General features: G+C 45.8%; 1 protein-coding gene and 1 long non-coding RNA gene across 2 annotated transcripts in view; one reads left to right on the top strand and one right to left on the bottom strand.

The window, feature by feature from the left end:
• LOC8025063 (arrestin domain-containing protein 3) overlaps positions 1 to 19,179 on the top strand; it is an 82,275-nt gene that overhangs the window by 60,641 nt on the left and 2,455 nt on the right. Inside the window, exons 3-6 of the mRNA XM_042288893.1 lie at positions 6,528 to 6,675; positions 15,729 to 15,831; positions 17,186 to 17,442; positions 18,927 to 19,116. Coding sequence (XP_042144827.1) covers positions 6,528 to 6,675; positions 15,729 to 15,831; positions 17,186 to 17,442; positions 18,927 to 19,116 — 698 coding nt within the window. The remainder of the gene's footprint in view (positions 1 to 6,527; positions 6,676 to 15,728; positions 15,832 to 17,185; positions 17,443 to 18,926; positions 19,117 to 19,179) is intronic.
• On the bottom strand, positions 8,847 to 13,427 carry LOC120836369. The gene is made up of 2 exons (XR_005714642.1): positions 13,038 to 13,427; positions 8,847 to 11,460 (listed from the first exon to the last, which is right to left on the bottom strand). It is a non-coding gene; the product is annotated as an uncharacterized LOC120836369 (long non-coding RNA).

Below are 19,179 nucleotides of genomic sequence, written 5' to 3'. Positions count from 1 at the left end.
GACCGCGAGCGCATCATTACCATCGTTGCATGAAGACGAAGACGGCACAATCTTGCGGGGAGTCTGTCAACCATTTCTTTCACTTGCTCACAAGAAAAGCAGGAGAAGCTCCCCTCCCACAAAATCCTCCACTCTTTCTATTTTAGCAGTGGAGAAGAGGAAATAAATAATTATGGTGAAACCGTAATCCAGCATCAGAAAAAACGTATGTTTTGCAAATCGGTTAACATTTATAGAAACTACGGCCGTTTCAACTCAGCTAGTGGCTTCCTGCACACCCTGTAGATCAGGGGGGTAAAGGTGGGTAAGGAGGAGTGGCAAATTCCGTGCGCCGAAACCCGGGGTCCCGAGTGAACGATCGCAAAAGAGAGCGACAGAACACGAGAGAAAGAAAGCAACGTTGCCATGGTAAACGCGAAGAGTGAAAACTCTCAGCAATATAAACAGTGATCATTTAACGTTGTAAACTAAATTCTGAGCTATTCTAACGCTTATAAAAAGCAATAAAGTCATTACACTGCATTAACTTCCTTTCTGTCGAAATCTCGGAAATCTGGTGGTTGTGCAGTTTCGTATTCCTCAACCGCGCCCACCCGCGCCCCACCGGCGAAGCCGGGTATGCGGAGGGCAAGTTCGTCTGCTTCTCGCGCAGGGGGTAGCGGTGACGTCAGAACGCCGAGCCCTGATTGGCTGATCCCGCCCCCCTATCTGAGCGTCGTCTGCTCCTTTGCAACGTCGTCTGCTCGCAACGTCGTCTGCGTCTGTCTTACCTTTCCTGCGACTTTCGGAAGTGCAGAGGCCAGATTCACGAAACGATCTTACACCAAAAATGTGCGTAAGACAAAACTTAAGAACAAATTCGTATTCACGAAACGAAATTTTCGTAAGTTTTGCGCAGGTTACGACAAAATCCTACGACAGCTCCGAAGCTGTCTCACGCACTTCTTACGATCAAATCAGCATGGCCGACAACGTCGCGGTCGCGACAACCCACGGACGTTTATTTTTTTACGTGCGGTTCTGACGCGTCCCGACTTCAAGCAGCAAGAAAAAAGTAAAAAGTACTTGAAACAGACCACGACGAACAAGAACGCTGGATCCACAAACACCCGGGAAAAGCTCCCACGGCCACGATCCCACCGAACGCGACCAAACGAGCTGGGCAGTTAGGCCTAGCAGGCTCTCCGCGACTCGGCGACTGTCTGCCCACGACCGGCTGGCGTGTTGAATGGAATATGCCCGTGCGACCCTTGTGAACCCTTCCCGTATAATATTTTGATTGCTGACCTCAGTTTTAGATTAAAATGTCAATTTCTTCCTCTTGTTATCTCCTTGTTTCCTGAGGCAACGGTGACTCTCGCCGATGAAAAAGCGGTGAATCTCCGACAGACGCAGCAAAGCTAAAGCAGCCATCGCTTTGACAGCTTTGACTAGCAGACGTAAAACAGACGACGTTAACTGCGCCTACCCGCCGACGCCGTTAAAGAGTGCGGGGTCTCGCCGCACACGAATGGAGGGAAAAAGTATTTGGGAGGGAACTTGCCTCGGTTCTAAGCAAAAAAACCTCGGCGCCCCGGGACACCTCGCCAGGGAGTCCTTTGACTTCCCTCCTTGATGCGCGTCTGCTAGTTGTTAGACAAAAACAACGTACCGCTCGAGTTATTTCGTCTGCCCTCTCTTAAAGGCGAGGTCGAGTTCGCTCCGAAAGTCGCAGGAAAGGTAAGACAGACGCAGACGACGTTGCGAGCAGACGACGTTGCAAAGGAGCAGACGACGCTGAGATAGGGGGTTGCGATCAGCCAATCAGAGTTCGGCGTTCTGACGTCACCGCTACTTCCTTTCTTATGCGCAGAAGACGAAAATGAGCCCACTTGCGAGGCGTATATGGTTTAGTTTAGCGTTAACGCGAGGCCGTACATCTGCGCGCTATTCAAAAAGAAAGCTTCGAAAGGAACGCGAATATCTTTCCACCGGTAAGTTCGTGGATTGTTGAAGTTCACGAAACTGCTCCGATGATGTAACCGTGTTTGGGACCCCGAGGGTCTGCCTGCATGATCCGCCGCTTGCGGCAGCCAGAATGTATGGGAAAATGGCGGACCTTTTCCTCTAGAGTTAGTATGTATGATCTCTATGCTGTAGATACATAATTCCGAGAAGACATGTTTCTGCTGCATAGATATCCACTTATATCTGTTCTTCGACAGTAATTCAGTTAGATATACCCAGGTTACTGTCAATAAATAAAGGTGCTGAGTAATTCTAGTCATAATTACCTTTGGTCAAGAGTAATTGTAGTTTAATGGACTTATTCCAAAACCGACGCGCCCCATCGCGGCGAAATACCACGCAGTGCACTCTGGGAACTAGTTGGCCATTCAGTTTCGGTTTCAATTGAGCAGCTTATTCATCTCATGCTATCACGCCGCGACCGAACGCGCTGCTTGCGTTTTGAATTATCTGACTTTTTACGAATGTACAGTACACTCATTCTCGAGCGATATAAAACGAAGACTGGGGCACTTTCCTTGGTTCCCGAAACACCGGATATTGTGCGTGCTTATGCAAACGTAGTAAGACGTCGCCCAGTCACCTCACCCCACGAGTGCATCTTTAAGCTCGGATTTCAATAATCCCGTCTAGTACCAGTGAACTACAACTGAAATTTGGTCACCTTTTGTTTGCCACACGTCCGCTTCTTGTTACTTCATTGGGCGAAAACCAAGCCGCATCCTCACAGGAGTATCAAAGCTGAGCCCAGCGTTGACGCATAAACTTTTAAGAAAACGCAATAAATTCGACCTCACTACTGCATACTATGATGTCTTCCTCGTGTCATCATATATCTCCGACTCCAATTTTATGCTGATAGAAGATTAAGCTTTCGCAAGCGCTGAGATCGGCTAGTACGACGGAGGCCCTAACAAGCGTCCCCTACTCCTCGCTAAGCCTTTTTGGACGAGCTTTTACTGACACTCAAGATCTGTGCCAGAACGGTGTGTGTGAAATTATCTCGGCATACTCAGTCAGGAAGGAAGCAAACACATAACAAATAGTATGGCCATTAGCAACCGTCAAATGCACTTTGAATAATTTCGTTCGTTCGGCGCACCGCATAGGGAGGGGTACATGCCCGTCCGGCGCACTTCCAGCGAACGGTGCGAGTTCTTCAAACAAGTGCTCGACTTTTGCTTTCTTAGAACGGTTTGTATGTGCGAATGTGCCTATATGAGTGCAGGATAACTTTATGTGGATACACGATGTTGAATATTAGTGGAATGCAAGCGGGTGGGGACTTCACTTCGTGCAGTGCTGCGGGTCAGTACAGCTAAGAGATAAGAAGTGTTAAAAATGAGGCGTATCAAGAAGAACAGTAATTGCGAAAAAGTTATATTTCGTCTATGAAGGTACTAAACAAACAAACTTCCTGATCAACAACACTAATGTAAAGGCGCGAGCTTAGTGCATACTGATTGGTTGCTACAGCTTGTTGACTCGTACACTAGCAAGATCCCCGAGCTTCGCGGCGTCGAGCTGGTTCGTTCACCATACCTCGAAACGCTAACATAAAGGCTCATGTACAAAAATACAACAAGCATATGTTAAGACAAGCTATACGTCTCGGGCTTGTGCTAAAGCTTCAAGATCTGGCCATTTAGGTTAGTTTAGAGACAACAAATGACGCTCTCGGGACCAGAAAACATGAGATAACGGCCGTTAATAGCCCACGCTCTGTGTATAATCTCTTGTCGACGTGTCGATCGAAACCGAAACCATGCCGCTCTCCTCCCTGGCCAACTAGTTCCCAGTGTGCAACGCGCGCCGTGTTGCATGCAGGGGCACAACTAATTACCATCCCAATGGACGCAATATTGGACCTTTTCCGAGAAGCGTTCTGCGCACGCGCGAGCGCCCGATGCCAAGCGGTGGAAGTCGGCACGAAAAAATCGAGGAAATTCGGAATGAGGCTGTAAATCGACGAGTAGAACACGTAATTGCAGCATATATATAATTGTGTTACACAAAAAAAGAAAGTGGACGGAAAGAAAAACACGACGTTTGGGTGGACGCTACGGATTTCCTTCTTTAAAGTCGCGCTAGGCCTACCTCGTTGCGTTGGGCACGCGACGCTGCTCAGAGAGCGAAGCAACTGGTAACGTAGCTCCCATTATCGATGGTAGCGCAGGTAGGTCACTTCCGCGATTTTTAGTTCGTGCAGCCACCGCCTGGTGCCGTCGGTATTTGGAAAAGGTCCATTACAACTGCTTTTGTCACACTGGAGCTCATTTGTATGGAGTCACTCAATAGAATTGAGCTCCGTAGAGTCACTCACACCAAAAAATGAGACGTTTGGCTCCTTGCACTGGCGTCACATCGCATACTTTTGAACACCATGTAAAGAAAGGAGAGAGAGGCCGCTTTTGTAAGAATTTTGAGTGACGGTTTTATCTTCTATAATCTTCTGGGAGGAGAATAGCGACGGTCTGTGCTTATCCGGGAGTCACAAAGGAAGATCCTGATAAGAGGGGAGCTCCTTCTTCCTCTTTTCTCTGGAGGGCATCTTAAAGGAGGAGGGAAAGGTATACCCCTCCTTCCTCTTCCTCCCTGCTGCTACTCCTCCCTCCTCTTCCTCCTCCCCTCATCCTTCAAACTCCTCCCCTCCTCCTCCTCCCCACGCGGTGCGTCATGGAAAATGTCCCATAATGCACCGCGCGGTTACGCCGACGCCACTCAATCCGGAAACGGGCGCCTAAGAGCTGCGCTCTAAAAGCATCAGCCAAAAAAACCTCTGGGCCTCTGCCCTTCTACCAGCATTTGGTTTGGCTGGTGACTTCAGGTCAACAATTTGTGGCACAGCACAGATACTACAGGGTGATTCAAGGAGAGGCCAGGATCTTTAAATCGACCGCAAAATTCGGTTTCTTAACCTATCGCGCTACGATTTTGTGCAGCGTTGCCCACAGATTGTGCATTTTTTTTTGTAAAATTTGCAAAGAGCGAACTTACCTGAGGAAAAAGTAAAGAAAGAAAAAGGCTTAGCTCCTATGGAAACGCAGCGACGCCACCGGTCTTCAAACAACACGGCGCCGTTTCGCACGGGAAACAAGAGATGGCGCAACGAACGAGCATACGGCGCCGAGAGCCGGCGTCTCTAGCAGACAATCTTTTCGACTCAAAAGCGGCGCGCGTTCCGCAGGCGGCGACAGTCGCAGAAACAAAAACAGGCGCGGTAACAAGGAACTGCAGTTTCTTGTCTGCTAAAGACGCCGGCTCTCGGCGTCGTATGCTCGTTCGTTGGCGGCAGTTGGCGTCGCGATTGCTTGCGCCATCTCTTGTCTCCCGTGCGAAACGGCGCCGTGTTGTTTGAAGACCGGTGGCGTCGCTGCGTTTCCATAGGAGCTAAGCCTTTTTCTTTCTTTACTTTTTCCTCAGGTAAGTTCGCTCTTTGCAAATTTTACAAAAAAAAAAAAAAAAGCACCATCTGTGGGCAACGCTGCACAAAATCGTAGCGCGATAGGTTAAGAAACCGAATTTTGCGGTCGACTCAAAGAGCCTGGCCTCTCCTTGAATCACCCAGTACTTCATCTCCTTTGCTATGAAAATAAAGTTTCCTGAGCATCACAGATTAAATAGCTCATACAAGTCAATCTAGAGACTGTTTCATTTCCCAGAAGAAATCTAGCAGAAGTGACACACTAAATTTATTCACGACTTCTCACCTAGTAAGACCCTAGAAATATGTGCTGGCCTACTTGACATTAAAGGTTCTATAAAGCAATTTGCTAAGTGCTTTGGTCCTATATGACAAAATCACGATACAAAGAATATGTTTTTGGGTTGGTAAACCTCGGTGCAGTCGTGCGTGTATCCTTACTGCGATTTCAGACAAGAACGTCACTGGTTGCTATGGTCACATGATCGCTTGCGCCAGCCACTGGGAGTGAGATGCCATCCACAAGCGTAGGCGTGCACAGCGGGGGGGGGGGGGGGGGGGGGGGAGCATTTTATGGCCCCCGCTAATGTCTCCAGAGCTGCACAAATTAAATAAGGTATACATTTTGTTGTGCAACACAACAAATATAGAACCCTACTTAATTTGCACCTCTCTAGAGTCACTGGGGTAGGCCATAGCACACCTGCCCCCCCCCCCCCCCCCCTCTCTGCGCACGCCTATGAACACAAGGGAGCTTTGCTACAGCGACCACCATATATACCGTAGTAGTAGAAGTGCCTTCTTGGTTGCAACGCTTTTTTGCGTCTTACGTTTTCACAGAGGTGCCGTCACGAAATCGAAATGCCTTGTTATCCTTTTGATACAGTGCAGTTTTTTTTAGTGATAGGTTTGTACGGGAGCTCTGTATAGAGAGCTCCCGACGTCCTAGTGTCAGGTGACATGACGTCGCAATCTTCCCGCTAAAATTTAACGGGAAACTTACGATCAGCACGTCCAATAGAAGGTGCGTTTGTCAGCAACCGAATGAAATGCCATCACACCTTCGGTACTAAGCCAGGTGATCTTTTTCATGCAGCGGCGTCACGACGTCGTTTGAGGGCAAGTACGGCAGCGTGCGCTACTGGCTCAAGGCAGAGGTTGAGAAGCCGTGGTCCTTCAACCACAAGACCAAGAAGGCCTTCACCGTCATCAGCCCCATCGACATCAACCGCAACGAGTACCTGGTACGCTGGCCCATCCAGTTTGACTGCTTGTCTTTGCTGCCGGCTAGTTCAGACGTCCAGTAAGCCGCAGTAACACTGTATACATAGGGTCTTCCGTTTTCGGGTAAAACCCATGATTTCCAGGTATTTTGCAACCCGTTTGTGTCTCTTCGAAATCGAGTTAAATCTAATTTTTAGAGCGCAGCTCTTAGGCGTCCGTTTCCGGCTTGAGCGGCGTCGCCGTCGGTGTCGCCGTCGGCATAACCACGCGGTGCATTATGGGTAAATTTCCCCGCTAAATTTAGTGAAAAAAATTCCCCGCTAAATCTAGCGGAGAAATTCTAAATCTAGCGGAAAATTTTTCCCGCTAAATCTAGCGGAAAAAATTCCCCGCTAAGTCTAGTGGAACAATTTCCCCGCTAAAGCTAGCAGAAAAATTTTTCTGGGGGTCACGTGACACCCCCCCCCCCCCCTCCTAAGGTAAATTTAACCCCCCCCCCCCCCCTGAGAACAGGTGACCCTCAGCACCATTCCCTCCTCCTCCAAAAGAGCTGTTTTTTTTTTTCCCAAATTTAAAAAATGGAATTTTATCATTTTTTTAATTCTTTTGCTTCAAAATTCTTTTTTCTAGAAAGCAAGAAAGTTGGTAGGAACAGATGTGCTAGCTACCTCAGAAGCGAAGCTAGAAAGAGAAAAGAGGAGGATGAAAAACTTCTCTCAAAACTTTGTTTTGATGGGAACAGCAAATATGCTGTTCCTGTCGAACTAAAGCAATGTTGTGCATTGCAAATGTACGCGTCAGCTGCGACGTTAAGAGAACATTCAGATCTCCGAACACTAGGATAGAGATGGGAATTTTTCTATTTTCAGGGATATTTCTAAGAATAACTTCAAAATCCCAAATTCTGTAATACTTTCTTGAAAACCTGGATTTCTCTCCAATTACCAGCTCGGTGCAAAGCGCCAACTTTTATACCCCCCCCTCCCCCCCCCCTTGATTTTTGTAAAATGACAGAAAACTTGAAAAGGAAGGACCCAACTCATACACTAAACAAAAGGCACGGTACTTGCAGCAGACATGATGAGGACTACCTAAAGACATACCTCTAGCATGTTCAAAGCCTCTTTGCTTCATACATAGATATATACGTATGCTTCGAAGGCAGCGTATGCAGACTCATTTGTACGATGTATCGGCAGTGTGACTGCGGCTTCAGACTGCCTCCCCTCACAGCCCGGTCGATCAGCTTGCTTTGCTGCTGAAGTCGCACACTTTCAAAAGTCTTCCATGTTAAAAAATGCTTAGTTACTGGCAGCCAAAGGAAAAAAGTATATGATTGGGGTCCCCCTTGCTGCCGACATTCTTGCAGTAAAATAATAAAGTTTACATTCCTTTCTGCCATCAGTACCAAAGCTCGCCCTAAGGCAGCCCAAAAGAAATTCGTGCCTATGCATGGAGAGCTCGGATTTTTGTCAAAGGAGCGTTTTAGTGGTAGATGTCGCTTCTTGAAATTTGAAGGCTAAGCTCTGTTCCTGCGAGAAATGAGAATGACGTCCTTGACATTTTTAGTGACAAGCTCCGACGCAGACTTCCGAGAGTTGTACCTGTGGTGCCGTCGCCGAATGGGCACAGCAAGCGTTCGGTCGAAAGTCGGCAATGCTGTGACGAGTGCTTCCTGCAGCTATCGCGAGACGGCGTGGCGAGCAACGGAATTTCTTAAAATAAATCTGTTTTCCTAAGCAATTGCAATCCCGGGACAAGTTATTTTGTCCACCCCATATAATGATCCACATAATATTGATAGCAGTTAGAATGGCCATGTGTCTACTACACATCTCTGAAATTTATAGACATTCATAACTACTTGTATAGTCTTATAATTTTAAGAGTTGATGTACGTGACCTACCCTAGAATACCGCGCATCTGCCCATTCCACATTAAGCGCCCATATCCAAATTTCTAAGATCTGAGAAAATATGCACAGTACATTTATATGTAAAATTGATGACCGGACAAGTGCTCATTCCCCATTTTTTTTGCGATTATCTCTAAATTTTGAGTGGGCACTTGCCCGGTATTTTACGGTATGTGGTTCATACAACACAAAAACATGGGCATGGCAGCTCTTAAAGCGCTTTCTTAATAACAAGAAACATAAAAACAACCATCGGGAAATTAGGAACAAAGTGATAAGAAACACGAAAAGAAAATATTATTGAACCAAGTTTTATGAAACGAAAGATGCAGCACAGTGTTGGTCATTAGTAAATCAGCTGTTAGGACGAAAAAAGAAAAAATCGATTAAACAGAAATTAATTTTGGCCCTAATTATGACATAGAAAAGCTCGCCAACGATTTTAATACAGAAAATGTACAGTCAATCAAACCTCTTTGTAGTGGACCAAGGGAACGACAACATAATCAAATAAAAATCTGCGATTCATTATTTCTTCCAGATACGGCTCAAAATGATTGAATAGAAATAGTGGAAAAAATTTAAATGAATAAAGCAGTGGGGTTAGATCAAATAAGGCCAAAGGATATTAAATACCAGATTCATGTGTTAAAACCAGTACTGATCCAGCTGTGCAATTGTATATTCTCTAGGGGTGTCATTCCTAGAAAACTTAAAACAGCTGTAGTAAGGCCAATATACAAAAAAAAAGGTGAGAAAAACAAACTTCTTAATTATAGACCAGTGTGTGTACTCTTGATTAATAAAATATTTTAAAGCTTTAACACAAAGCATAATATAGTAATTCATATACAGTATCAGTTTAGAAAACATATAGGCATATGTGATTTATTAGAGGACTTTTTTGACGTGTACGAAAACATGGACAGCGGGAAATATATAGTAGCCTTGTTTGTAGACTTCTCTAGGGCCTTTAAAACAATAAATCATTCTGTATTAGATAGGTTACATAGCATAAGGATTTAGGGGAGGGCATATGATATTTTTTCAAATTTCTCTCCTTGGTAGACACCAAGGGTGCGACTAGCTTCCAAATATAGTAGAGAAATTAAAGTCAACCACAGAGTACCATAGGGAACAGTACTCTCGGCCCATCACTTTTTAATTTATATGTTAACGAGATAACCCAGGTCAAACTAACAACTTTTTCAGTTTGCTGATGATACGGTAATTGTCTACGCCCGCAAGGAATCTGCAAGCGCCGTAGGTGAGGTTCAGGAAGATATTTTCAATATTCTTTCAATGGTACAGTAAAAATCAAATAATCGTAAATTTTCCCACAACCCAAGTAACGTGCTTCCGAGACACAAGGAAAAAAAAATACATACCGAAATATAGATAAAAATGCACGAGAATAACTGTAACAGCTTTTTTGCCGACACTAGAATACGTCGACAATGTAAAATATCTTGGAATGTACATAGATCATCATCTTAAATGGAAAATTCATGTAGAACAGGTATGCAAGAAGTTGAGAATGCCGACGGCACATGTTTCATATTCAAGATACGGTTCTCCGTTCTGTTCTTCGAATGATATATAATTCCTTAGGAAAACCAGTATTACAATATGCAATAACTGTTAACGAGTACTGTGCCAAATATCTGTAAAATAAAAATCAAAACTTCCAAATACAATACTTAGAAAGGTGGGACATAATAGTGAAGAATATGTTTTTGATAAGTTTATGCAGAAAGATTTAGGAGTGTTGTGCTTTAGTGATCAATTGAAGAATCCATAACAAAACATTTTTTATACAATAAACATAAAATAGAAACAGTTAAGGAAAGAATGTTACGTCCAAGCATAATATATGTAGAATCATATATAAAAACGAAATATGGAGAGGCAACAAGAAAATACTACGTACCTAAACTTTTAACGGACCGCCTGAAGATATAACTCAATGTAAAAATTCGCGCAAAATAAAACTAACTAAAGAATTGACGAATGAGGAGAAAAAAAAAGGAAACCAAAAAGGCAACTAATTATAAAGAAAATCAATCAATGAAGCGGACCACCCCTTTCACCATGTCTATTATAGATATTTTGTTTCTTGTAATTTGTTCTACCTCAGATTGTAAATAAACATTGATAATATTATACAATTTTTTGTGGGCTTTTGGTTTAAACTCATAAAACAGAGCTCACGACACCCTAGCCAACTTTGAGATTGTTGATCGTTGCCAGTCAGTTGTTATAGATTCAAATAACCTTTCACAGTAAGGCCATCCCAGAAATGACACCACTGCTTCGTAGACTGAACCAAAGTTAAAAATGAAACATTTATCACACAATGTTCGAGGGATTTTACGAGACTCTAATCAGCTTTGAGGTCGTCCAACCCATTGAACTCTTGCACACAAACGCACTGGCACTTCACACTCTTTTCAGCTTTCACGACCGGATCGATGTTAGCGTTTTCTATCTTCTTGATGTCAACTTGACCCTCGGTGTCGGCGCTGTTCATGAATGGTAGTGCGGAGATGTCGAAGAACATCATCAACAGTGCACCGACAGCAAGCAACGCAATTGCAGACGATCCCAGAATGAGCGGCGCTATGATGAAGATCACAAACAGCGCCGTTGCAGCGACGACTCCGCACACCACAGCCAGGAACACGAGCAAGGAGACAACCAACGCAGCGGAGGCGGCGAGCAGCGTGCAAACGAGCATTGCGGCGGCGGCCAACAGGACCAGCAGAGTTGTAGACAAGATACAAGCCAATATGGCTGCCACTGTTCCTTGCAGTAGGGGACCGACAACCATTCTTTCGAAAGTGGCCATGTTGTTGCGGTTCTGTGTGCTGTGTGACGGAGGGGCCCCCTCTGGAATAATGAGAAGAACCCTTTATTTATCTTTGGGTTTTAGCGTGGAAGTCAGTTGGTTGGGTGTACAGATTGTCGTTTGTTTAAGTTCCGACTTGTGAGCAACCGGACTGAAGGTTTTGCAGCATTTGTGGTATCAAATCTACACATTATTTATGAAAAAGAGTCTCTTGTAACACTCAGAATTATTTCAAACCCACGATGATAAGAATAATGCATAAAATATTATAAAAATGTGTATGCAGGTTTAAAAGCACTCCAGGGCTATTCGACGGACGGTACAAGTGTGCTAAATAGTTACAAGAAAACGCAACTCACTCAACACTAGAGAATGCAAATGTGCAAACTAGCTTTTGGAGCAGTGGTTCCCAACCACTGATGTTTTGGAGATTCTTCTAGGTCAACAGAAGTGATGGGGGCTTACTAGGTGATTACAATGACTACAATCGACTTTGAAGCCACTTTGAAGCTCTGAAACGGAGAATAATAAGCCCATCAGCCCTACTCGCTCGGCACACAGGGTTGGGTCCAAGTAGACTCTCGCTAATTCAAACTCCAGGAAGTCATGAATTTTGTTTGGATTATCAGAAATTCATTGAAATATGATGCAAGATAAAATTATGATTTGCTATATGGATGGTTCACATACAAACTAGATATTTGATCCCCAAAATGTTGTTTATCATGAACTGTTTAGACAGCACATGACATGTCAAAACAAAATTAAGTTTGTTCATCCAGCAAAAAAGTTGCAGGGAACACGAGCACTGAAAACGGGTGCTGCGCGGCAGCTTCCATAGCAACTTGCGTGGACGTTGCAACATGGACCTATGCCATGCCGCCACATCACAGCGTCCGCGTAAGTTGCAATGGAAACTGCCGCGAAACTGCCATGCTCTTGCCCCGTTGAGCACGCTTCTTGCCGAACACCAGCGCACTACAGAGAAAAAACACCCACGGAAGCAAGCTCCGTGGGCGTTGCTTCTCCGCAGTGCACCGGTGCTCGGAAAGAAGCGCACTCAACTGGGCCGCGAGAACAAAAAGTATGAATTACACGAAAACGCTATTCGAACTAAGCAGCTTACACATTAAAAGCATAGTGGGACAACAAAAAATTTTTGTTGTCCAATTTAGCGCGGAAAAATTCCCCCGCTAAATCTAACGAAAAAAATTTCCCCGCTAAATCTAGAGGAAAAATTCCCCTGCTAAAAAATTTCGCCGCTAAATCTAGCGGAAAAATCTTGCCCCTAGGTCACGTGACACCCCCAGATCACGTGACACCCCCAGGTCACGTGACCCCCTAGGGGAAAGGGTCACGTGACCCTTTCCCCTATGTCACGTGACCCTTTCCCCTATGTCACGTGGCCCTCAGTACCCTTCCCTCCTCCTCCTCAAGAGCTGCGCTCCAATTTGGCATTACAGGGAGTTGTAAATGGCTTTCACTTTTTTAACTGGGCATTTCGGCAACACAAACATAGACAAGCACAAGATCCATGCTCTATAAGCTTTGACGTGATGCCAGATCTAATCAGCTACCTTAAAAAGCTGTGCTATAAAACAAATCCCGAAATATTTACCTCTTTTATAGGAGAGCGAGCCCTTCTGCTGTTGCGGGGCAAAACATTGACGTGCGTCCTTGCGTTCATGCACAGCAGCAGTCCTCAGCTACCGACAAACTTTCGTTGCAGCGATAAAGGAGTTCTAAATATAACTCGAACGAAGCTTTCAAACGTTTAAGAAGTCTTCGAGCTCTTGTCTCACAAAGCCAACCTTGGCCTTGATAACTCCGAGGTGGAGGGGAGCAGGAGGGAAAGTACCTCGCTGATTAACAACGCTGCACCTTGCGCTTGAAAGATGTTGCAACCTGAAGTGCAGCGAACTCCAAACGCACAACTACAACAGACAAAACCGGAAGGCTATCACCACGCTGACAAGAGCCAGCACGAAACCAAAACCGTTGTTATCTGCTATCAAGCGAGCGAGCTCCAGTGCCTGAGCTCCAGTGCCGTGGTGTCTACTTCGTTGACAATCTGCATTGTGATATGTCTGGTTCGTTGAACCATGCTCGCGTCACATAGTAAGATCCAGATCTAACCAACATGTGCTGCTTGAAACTGGGCTGCCCCTTACTTAGGGCGGGCTTTGTCAAAATTTTAGTTTTTGGTGAATCCATGGTGTGCTACATGGTGCAAGGCCCCCACTGAACAGTTTTGTGGCCATGGATAACCACAATCGTCACCATTGCATTGCTTTTTAAAAATCAGCTGAGTTAAAGGAACAGATCTTTGTTGACAAAGTATTGATGTTGATTATCTGCTATACTGCTATGGAGTCTTTTCAATTGCATACCTTTTAACAATGAGCACCATTGGGGAATGGCATTATGGCATTAGAAGTGCATTACCTGAGGCAGTGGAATGGGATGTGTCAAGGGAACGAATCTTTGTTGACTCATTATTTTCTAATACATTGTGGTAAAATCTTATCACATGCATTTTGACAATGAGCAGTACTGTGAAAGGCATGAAAAGTGCATCGTCTGTGGCAGTGGAATGAGATGTGTCAAAGAAAGAAATCTTTGTTGACATACTGATGTAGGTTTTCTAGTACACTGCTCTTGAACCTTCTCTATCGCATATCTTTTGACAATAAGAACCTTTGCGGATAGGTATTTTGAAATTAATTATCTGTGGCACTGGAGCTGCGCCGTCATCCATATACGAGCAGACAGTAGTGTGGTGCAATTGCACTTCCCCGATTTTCTTTTGTTTCAAATCAAACAGTCATCATTTTGGTTAAGATTTTGACAACTTGAAAACAATAGAGGTGTAATCAGTTCCTCCTAGTGAAACCAAACTCACATATATCACAAATGGACAGAATTGAGACTGCTTTGCACGTGCTCTCCCACAAAATATTTAACAAATGAACGCTTAACATGGGTCCAGCGACACACCTGTCCTGGTGGCACATCCCGGCAAAACACTCTGGCCTTCCGACTCGTCCACAATTAACCTGCTTCGGCAGCTATAGTCAATGACAGGCTGAGAATTTGGTGGAAGCTCCGTCTCTAGCACGCGCTTGTTGCCTTCCACCAAGCTTCGGCTTCGCGTGCAACCAAGCGTTATCAAGGGCAGAAAGCTCGAGATGTAGGCGGAGCATGCACCGGCTTATCAGCCCGCCACCGACTAACGAAATTTTACGGGGTGCGAGAATAACGAGACAAGAGAGCCACGCAAACGAAGCTTCCTATCATTGTACTTTCTGTGCACTAAAAGCTGGTTCACATCTGAGCATTAGAGTGGGATTGAACATGCTGCAGCCGCTTACAACCGCCTATGACGAGAGGTCGCGATGGCGTTGCCCGTCGAGTCGCTCTGGAATGCCTCCGACCTGTGCATATTTCCTCACTTCTTTGTGACAAAATATAAGCATGTCAAACCATTTATAGATCATTCTCTCACACCGGGCCCGAGATAATTCTGACAACGTTACAAGCGACTGTTTCTCATGGATGGTGCGCAGCTTTGATCTCGCAGATGCTGCAAAACCTTCAGTCTTGTTATGTGCGGTACCGGGGCTACACGACAGGTGGCACCACTGTGCCAGCGCATTCTATCACCGTACATAGTTATGAGCGGTCGCGAAGGACCCGGTCGCCCTTCGACGCAAACGTGCAAAACAACCACTGAAAAGAAAAAAAAAAAGTTTTTTTTTTTAAACAGTCTGGTTGGGACACATGTGTAAAAAAAATTAATTTTACGCCTAACAAAAATACTTTTAGAGCAATATTGACGGTGCAAGAAGCAATTTAGTCGGCAGTCACCTCCTTTCCACTTATTTTCTCTCTTGGCATTTCGGGCGCGTGGAGGAGAGAAGCTCTAGGCATCACGTTAAGGTGTAGAGAGTGTATGACCATCTCGTTGAGGTGGAAAGAGTGTATGACCATTCCGTGACGTCATGGACTTTGCGCGCATAATTCAGATGCAACTACAATAAATTTCGTGCCATCAATATTGGTTTAAAATAATTTTTTTTTGCGTAAAATTTATTTTTTGACGCACGTGTCCCATTTAACCAGACTGTTTAAAAAAAACATTTTTTTTCTTTGCAGTCACCCTTTAAGATGGCATGTGCGAGCCAACTTATCCTTAGTAATTGAACGAGAGCGATTGTGATGGGCCAAGGTTGAGACAACGTTCGACCTTGGCGATGCGGCGAGAGTCCGAAAGGCATCGGCGCTTACGGCACATGCTTTCCCATTCCAGATGCCGGTGGAGAGCAGCGTGGAGAAGACGCTGTGTTGTTGGTGCTGTACCTCGGGACCCATCTCGCTGTACGCGAGGACGGATCGCAAGGGCTACTGTCCTGGTGAGAACAAAGCTTGCTGCCGCGTGAGTCTCGGCTTGCTTCCTGTTTAGAGAAACGCGCGCTCTAGTCAACTGAAAACTTGCACGCGTACCACGTTGGTGACGTCCGTCGTCGATGTCGTAAAGGTTTCGGGCTGTTGCTTGTTACGATCCTGCTGGCGGTGCAGCGGTGGAGGCACATGCAGCAGAAACCTGTTCTGCTGCGAGTTTGGATTGCTGCTTAATAGGCCGATTTTATGAGCTGTTCTACTAAACTATCATTATGGGCCGAAAGTTCTGGGAGCTACAGCCTGCTAAATGGTGACAGCGCAGACAAGATCTGCATAGATGTGGTGTCCTATTTTATGTTTCGTTCAAGGTCGTAGTGACGATTAAAAGCACTTCGAAGTCTGAACGACTCGAATGAGATCCGAGCTTTTGAAACAATTTTTGAAACCATCAGAAATAGCGGAACAGAGGCGTTATGCGGCCGGCGTTCATCAGACAAGCATAAAGTTACGAATGAGTGTCGTGAGAAAGTGTGACACTCTTTTCTTGCTAAATTTGGTGGGCGAGACGTCACCCCCTCCCCCCCAAATTTAGCGGCAGACTGTCATGTCTTTGGCGTGATGTGGCCGCATGATGATGTCCTGTGACGTCAGGATGACATAATCATGCATACAGTGATTCTGTTATATGTACGTTTCGACAGCGGGAGGTTAGCCAGCCCCAGTGGGCGTCTGGCATCTCCACTGTGGATGAAAAATTTAGACAGAGCAGTATGCCCGTTAGCCTGGGGTCTTTAACGCGCATCACACAGCAAGGAGACCCAATCGCACTCCGGTTTGATGCTCATTCAGATCAAAACGGGCAGAGGTGGGGACTGAACCTCGAGTACCTGGGTTCCGCAGCACGAGCATAATCATGCAGAAATTATCCTGATGTCCAGTCTTGATAACGTCATCACTCGGAGAGCATGTGGTTACCGATCACTGTAGTAATTGCGCCTCATCTTTTGTTGCGTGGCGAGTCACTTGGAAAACACAAGTTTAGTGATCACTGTCATAATCGAGCCTAGTCTTCTGTTGCATGCAGGAGAGTCGCTCAGAGAGCATTAGGTTACCAGTCAGTACAGTAATTGCACCTTATCTTTCGTTGCACGCAGGAGAGTCACCGAGAGCATGCAGTTACCAATCACTATTTCTATCGAGCCTAGTCTTCTGTTGTGCACAGGAGAGTCACTCGGAGAGAATGTGGTTGCCAATCACTATTGTAACTGCGCCTGACCTTTCGTTGCACGCAGGAGAGTCGCTGAGAGAGCATGCTGTTACCAATCATCATCGTAATTATGCCCCGTCGCCATTGCGTTCACGCAGGAGAGTCAATCGCCATCACCGCAGACTTCGAGAACCTGTCGAGCCGCACGGTGGTTCCCCACGCCACCCTGCACCAGACGCAGACGTTCCTGGCGGGAGGCAAGTCCCGGTCGCGGCACTGCAAGTTCACCATTGTCACGGGGGTGGCCATCCAGCCCGGCCGCTCGGCCAACTGGGACGCCCAGCTGCTCAAGATCCCCGCCGTGTCCCCCTCCATCACCAACTGCTGTCTCATCCATGTAGAGTACGCCGTCAGGGTGCGTGCCGACTCGGTACTTTTGACCCCCTGATGGCCATTGGCATACATGTATGGCAATGGTGCTGGAGTGTCTCATACAGTCATGCCCTAGATGTACGTCCAGAATTACACATTTGAAAGTTCCCACCCAACGCAGAACCGTGGGCACCCCTGCAAGGGCCACTATCTTTTATGTGTTTGGGGAACTATAGATGCTTTATTTGCACCGTGTTTTGCTTTGCCAGGGCTCTTTATAGACAAACATGCAGCTCCGACGTCACATTCATACAATAGCGCTGCTGTTGGCACGGCAGGTGCGTCACCTTGTGGAAATCTAATGTTTTTGCATGTGCAGTGCCCACACCTGGTGTGGGCAAACACCAGCTTGTTTGTAAACAGCGCATTGACGTATAGATACGAAATTGGACTCTTTGCACCCATAATACGTACGAGGGGGTCGCTTCGTGTGTCGGCTGCTCTGGCGGTAGTGTCAGTCGGAACGCCAGCTTTTGATTCAGACTTCAAACGCTTCTCACACTTGAATTCAGAGGACGAGAGCTGCTCATCATCCGATTGAGAAACTCCGTAAAGTACCTCCAGTTCAGCGTCTGAGACCGCCAAAACATCGCGGAAGCGGATGCGATAAAGTGAAACCAAATGAAGAAAAGGTGGCAATTTTTCAGCCCCAATATTTCCATCAATGCTTCTCAATCTGGTTGGCTTACATGCACCTTACATGCTCCTGTTAGATAATTAAAAGAAAACCTGTGCATCGGTTCTTTCTTTGTACCGTCCCTTCGGCGAAAGAAGACCTAACCTTTGGGGCACGTCTCTTGGGGAAACAAAACCTATTTGCAAAGGGGTCAAAGGGATGCCCAACTCCCCCCCCTAAACAATAAAAAAGGCACCGCTACACACACATGACCAAAAAAAAAAAAAAAACAACAAAAAAACGTAAGCATTTTTGAGACAAACATTAGATCCGACAGATCTGAGGGTGTGTGGTAATTTGTGCGAGTAGCAGCATCAAACCAGACGGTGTTTACTGTTTGCCTTCCCGTGCATAGAAAAAAGACATTTTCTTAAGGCTTAAATTTTTCTTCTGAAACACGTGCTCGTGCAATTCGAGTATACGATAAATCCACCACCTAAAGAGACCTTCGCAACATGTTTTAGTGCACTCTATTTATAGACCAACAAACAGAGTGCACTCTTTCATTGTCAAAGCATTTTTTGCGATTATTTGGTGATATCTTTTATAGTACCTTTTCACGTGTGTGCTGCTCTTGTTGTTATTTTCTTTGTACACTTGTACACCCACCCTATCATAGTCTCAATAGAGACTGATAGTATTTTGAGATAAAAAAACTAATAAATAAATAATAAAATTTTTTTTTGGGCCCCAATTATGCTTTGAAACAACCCTGTAGAAATTGGCGGGCGTTACCCCGGGCTTGAAGCTGACCGATAAAGAGTGACAGAATGTTTGGCCACCCTTTGCAGATCACCCTCCAGATCCCCGGAGCCTACAACCTGTCGGTGGACCTGCCCATTGTGGTGGGCACGGTGCCCCTGAGGTCCAGGCCCCCGCACTACCGCTCCGTGGGGGCCCTGGGCAGGCCCAGGATACACTTCTACCCGCCAGCACCCCCCTACTCGGAAGGAGACGACGACGACATGCTGCCTGTGGAACGTAAGCGACTCTCCAAGGCGGGCCCCAAAGGGGACACCAAACCTTATTTGAAGGGGCAGCACA

This window comes from Ixodes scapularis, unplaced genomic scaffold (genome assembly GCF_016920785.2).
Source record: "Ixodes scapularis isolate PalLabHiFi unplaced genomic scaffold, ASM1692078v2 PGA_scaffold11__112_contigs__length_91849675, whole genome shotgun sequence".
NCBI classification, from domain to species: domain Eukaryota; kingdom Metazoa; phylum Arthropoda; class Arachnida; order Ixodida; family Ixodidae; genus Ixodes; species Ixodes scapularis.
This window is presented reverse-complemented; position numbering and strand designations above follow the sequence as displayed.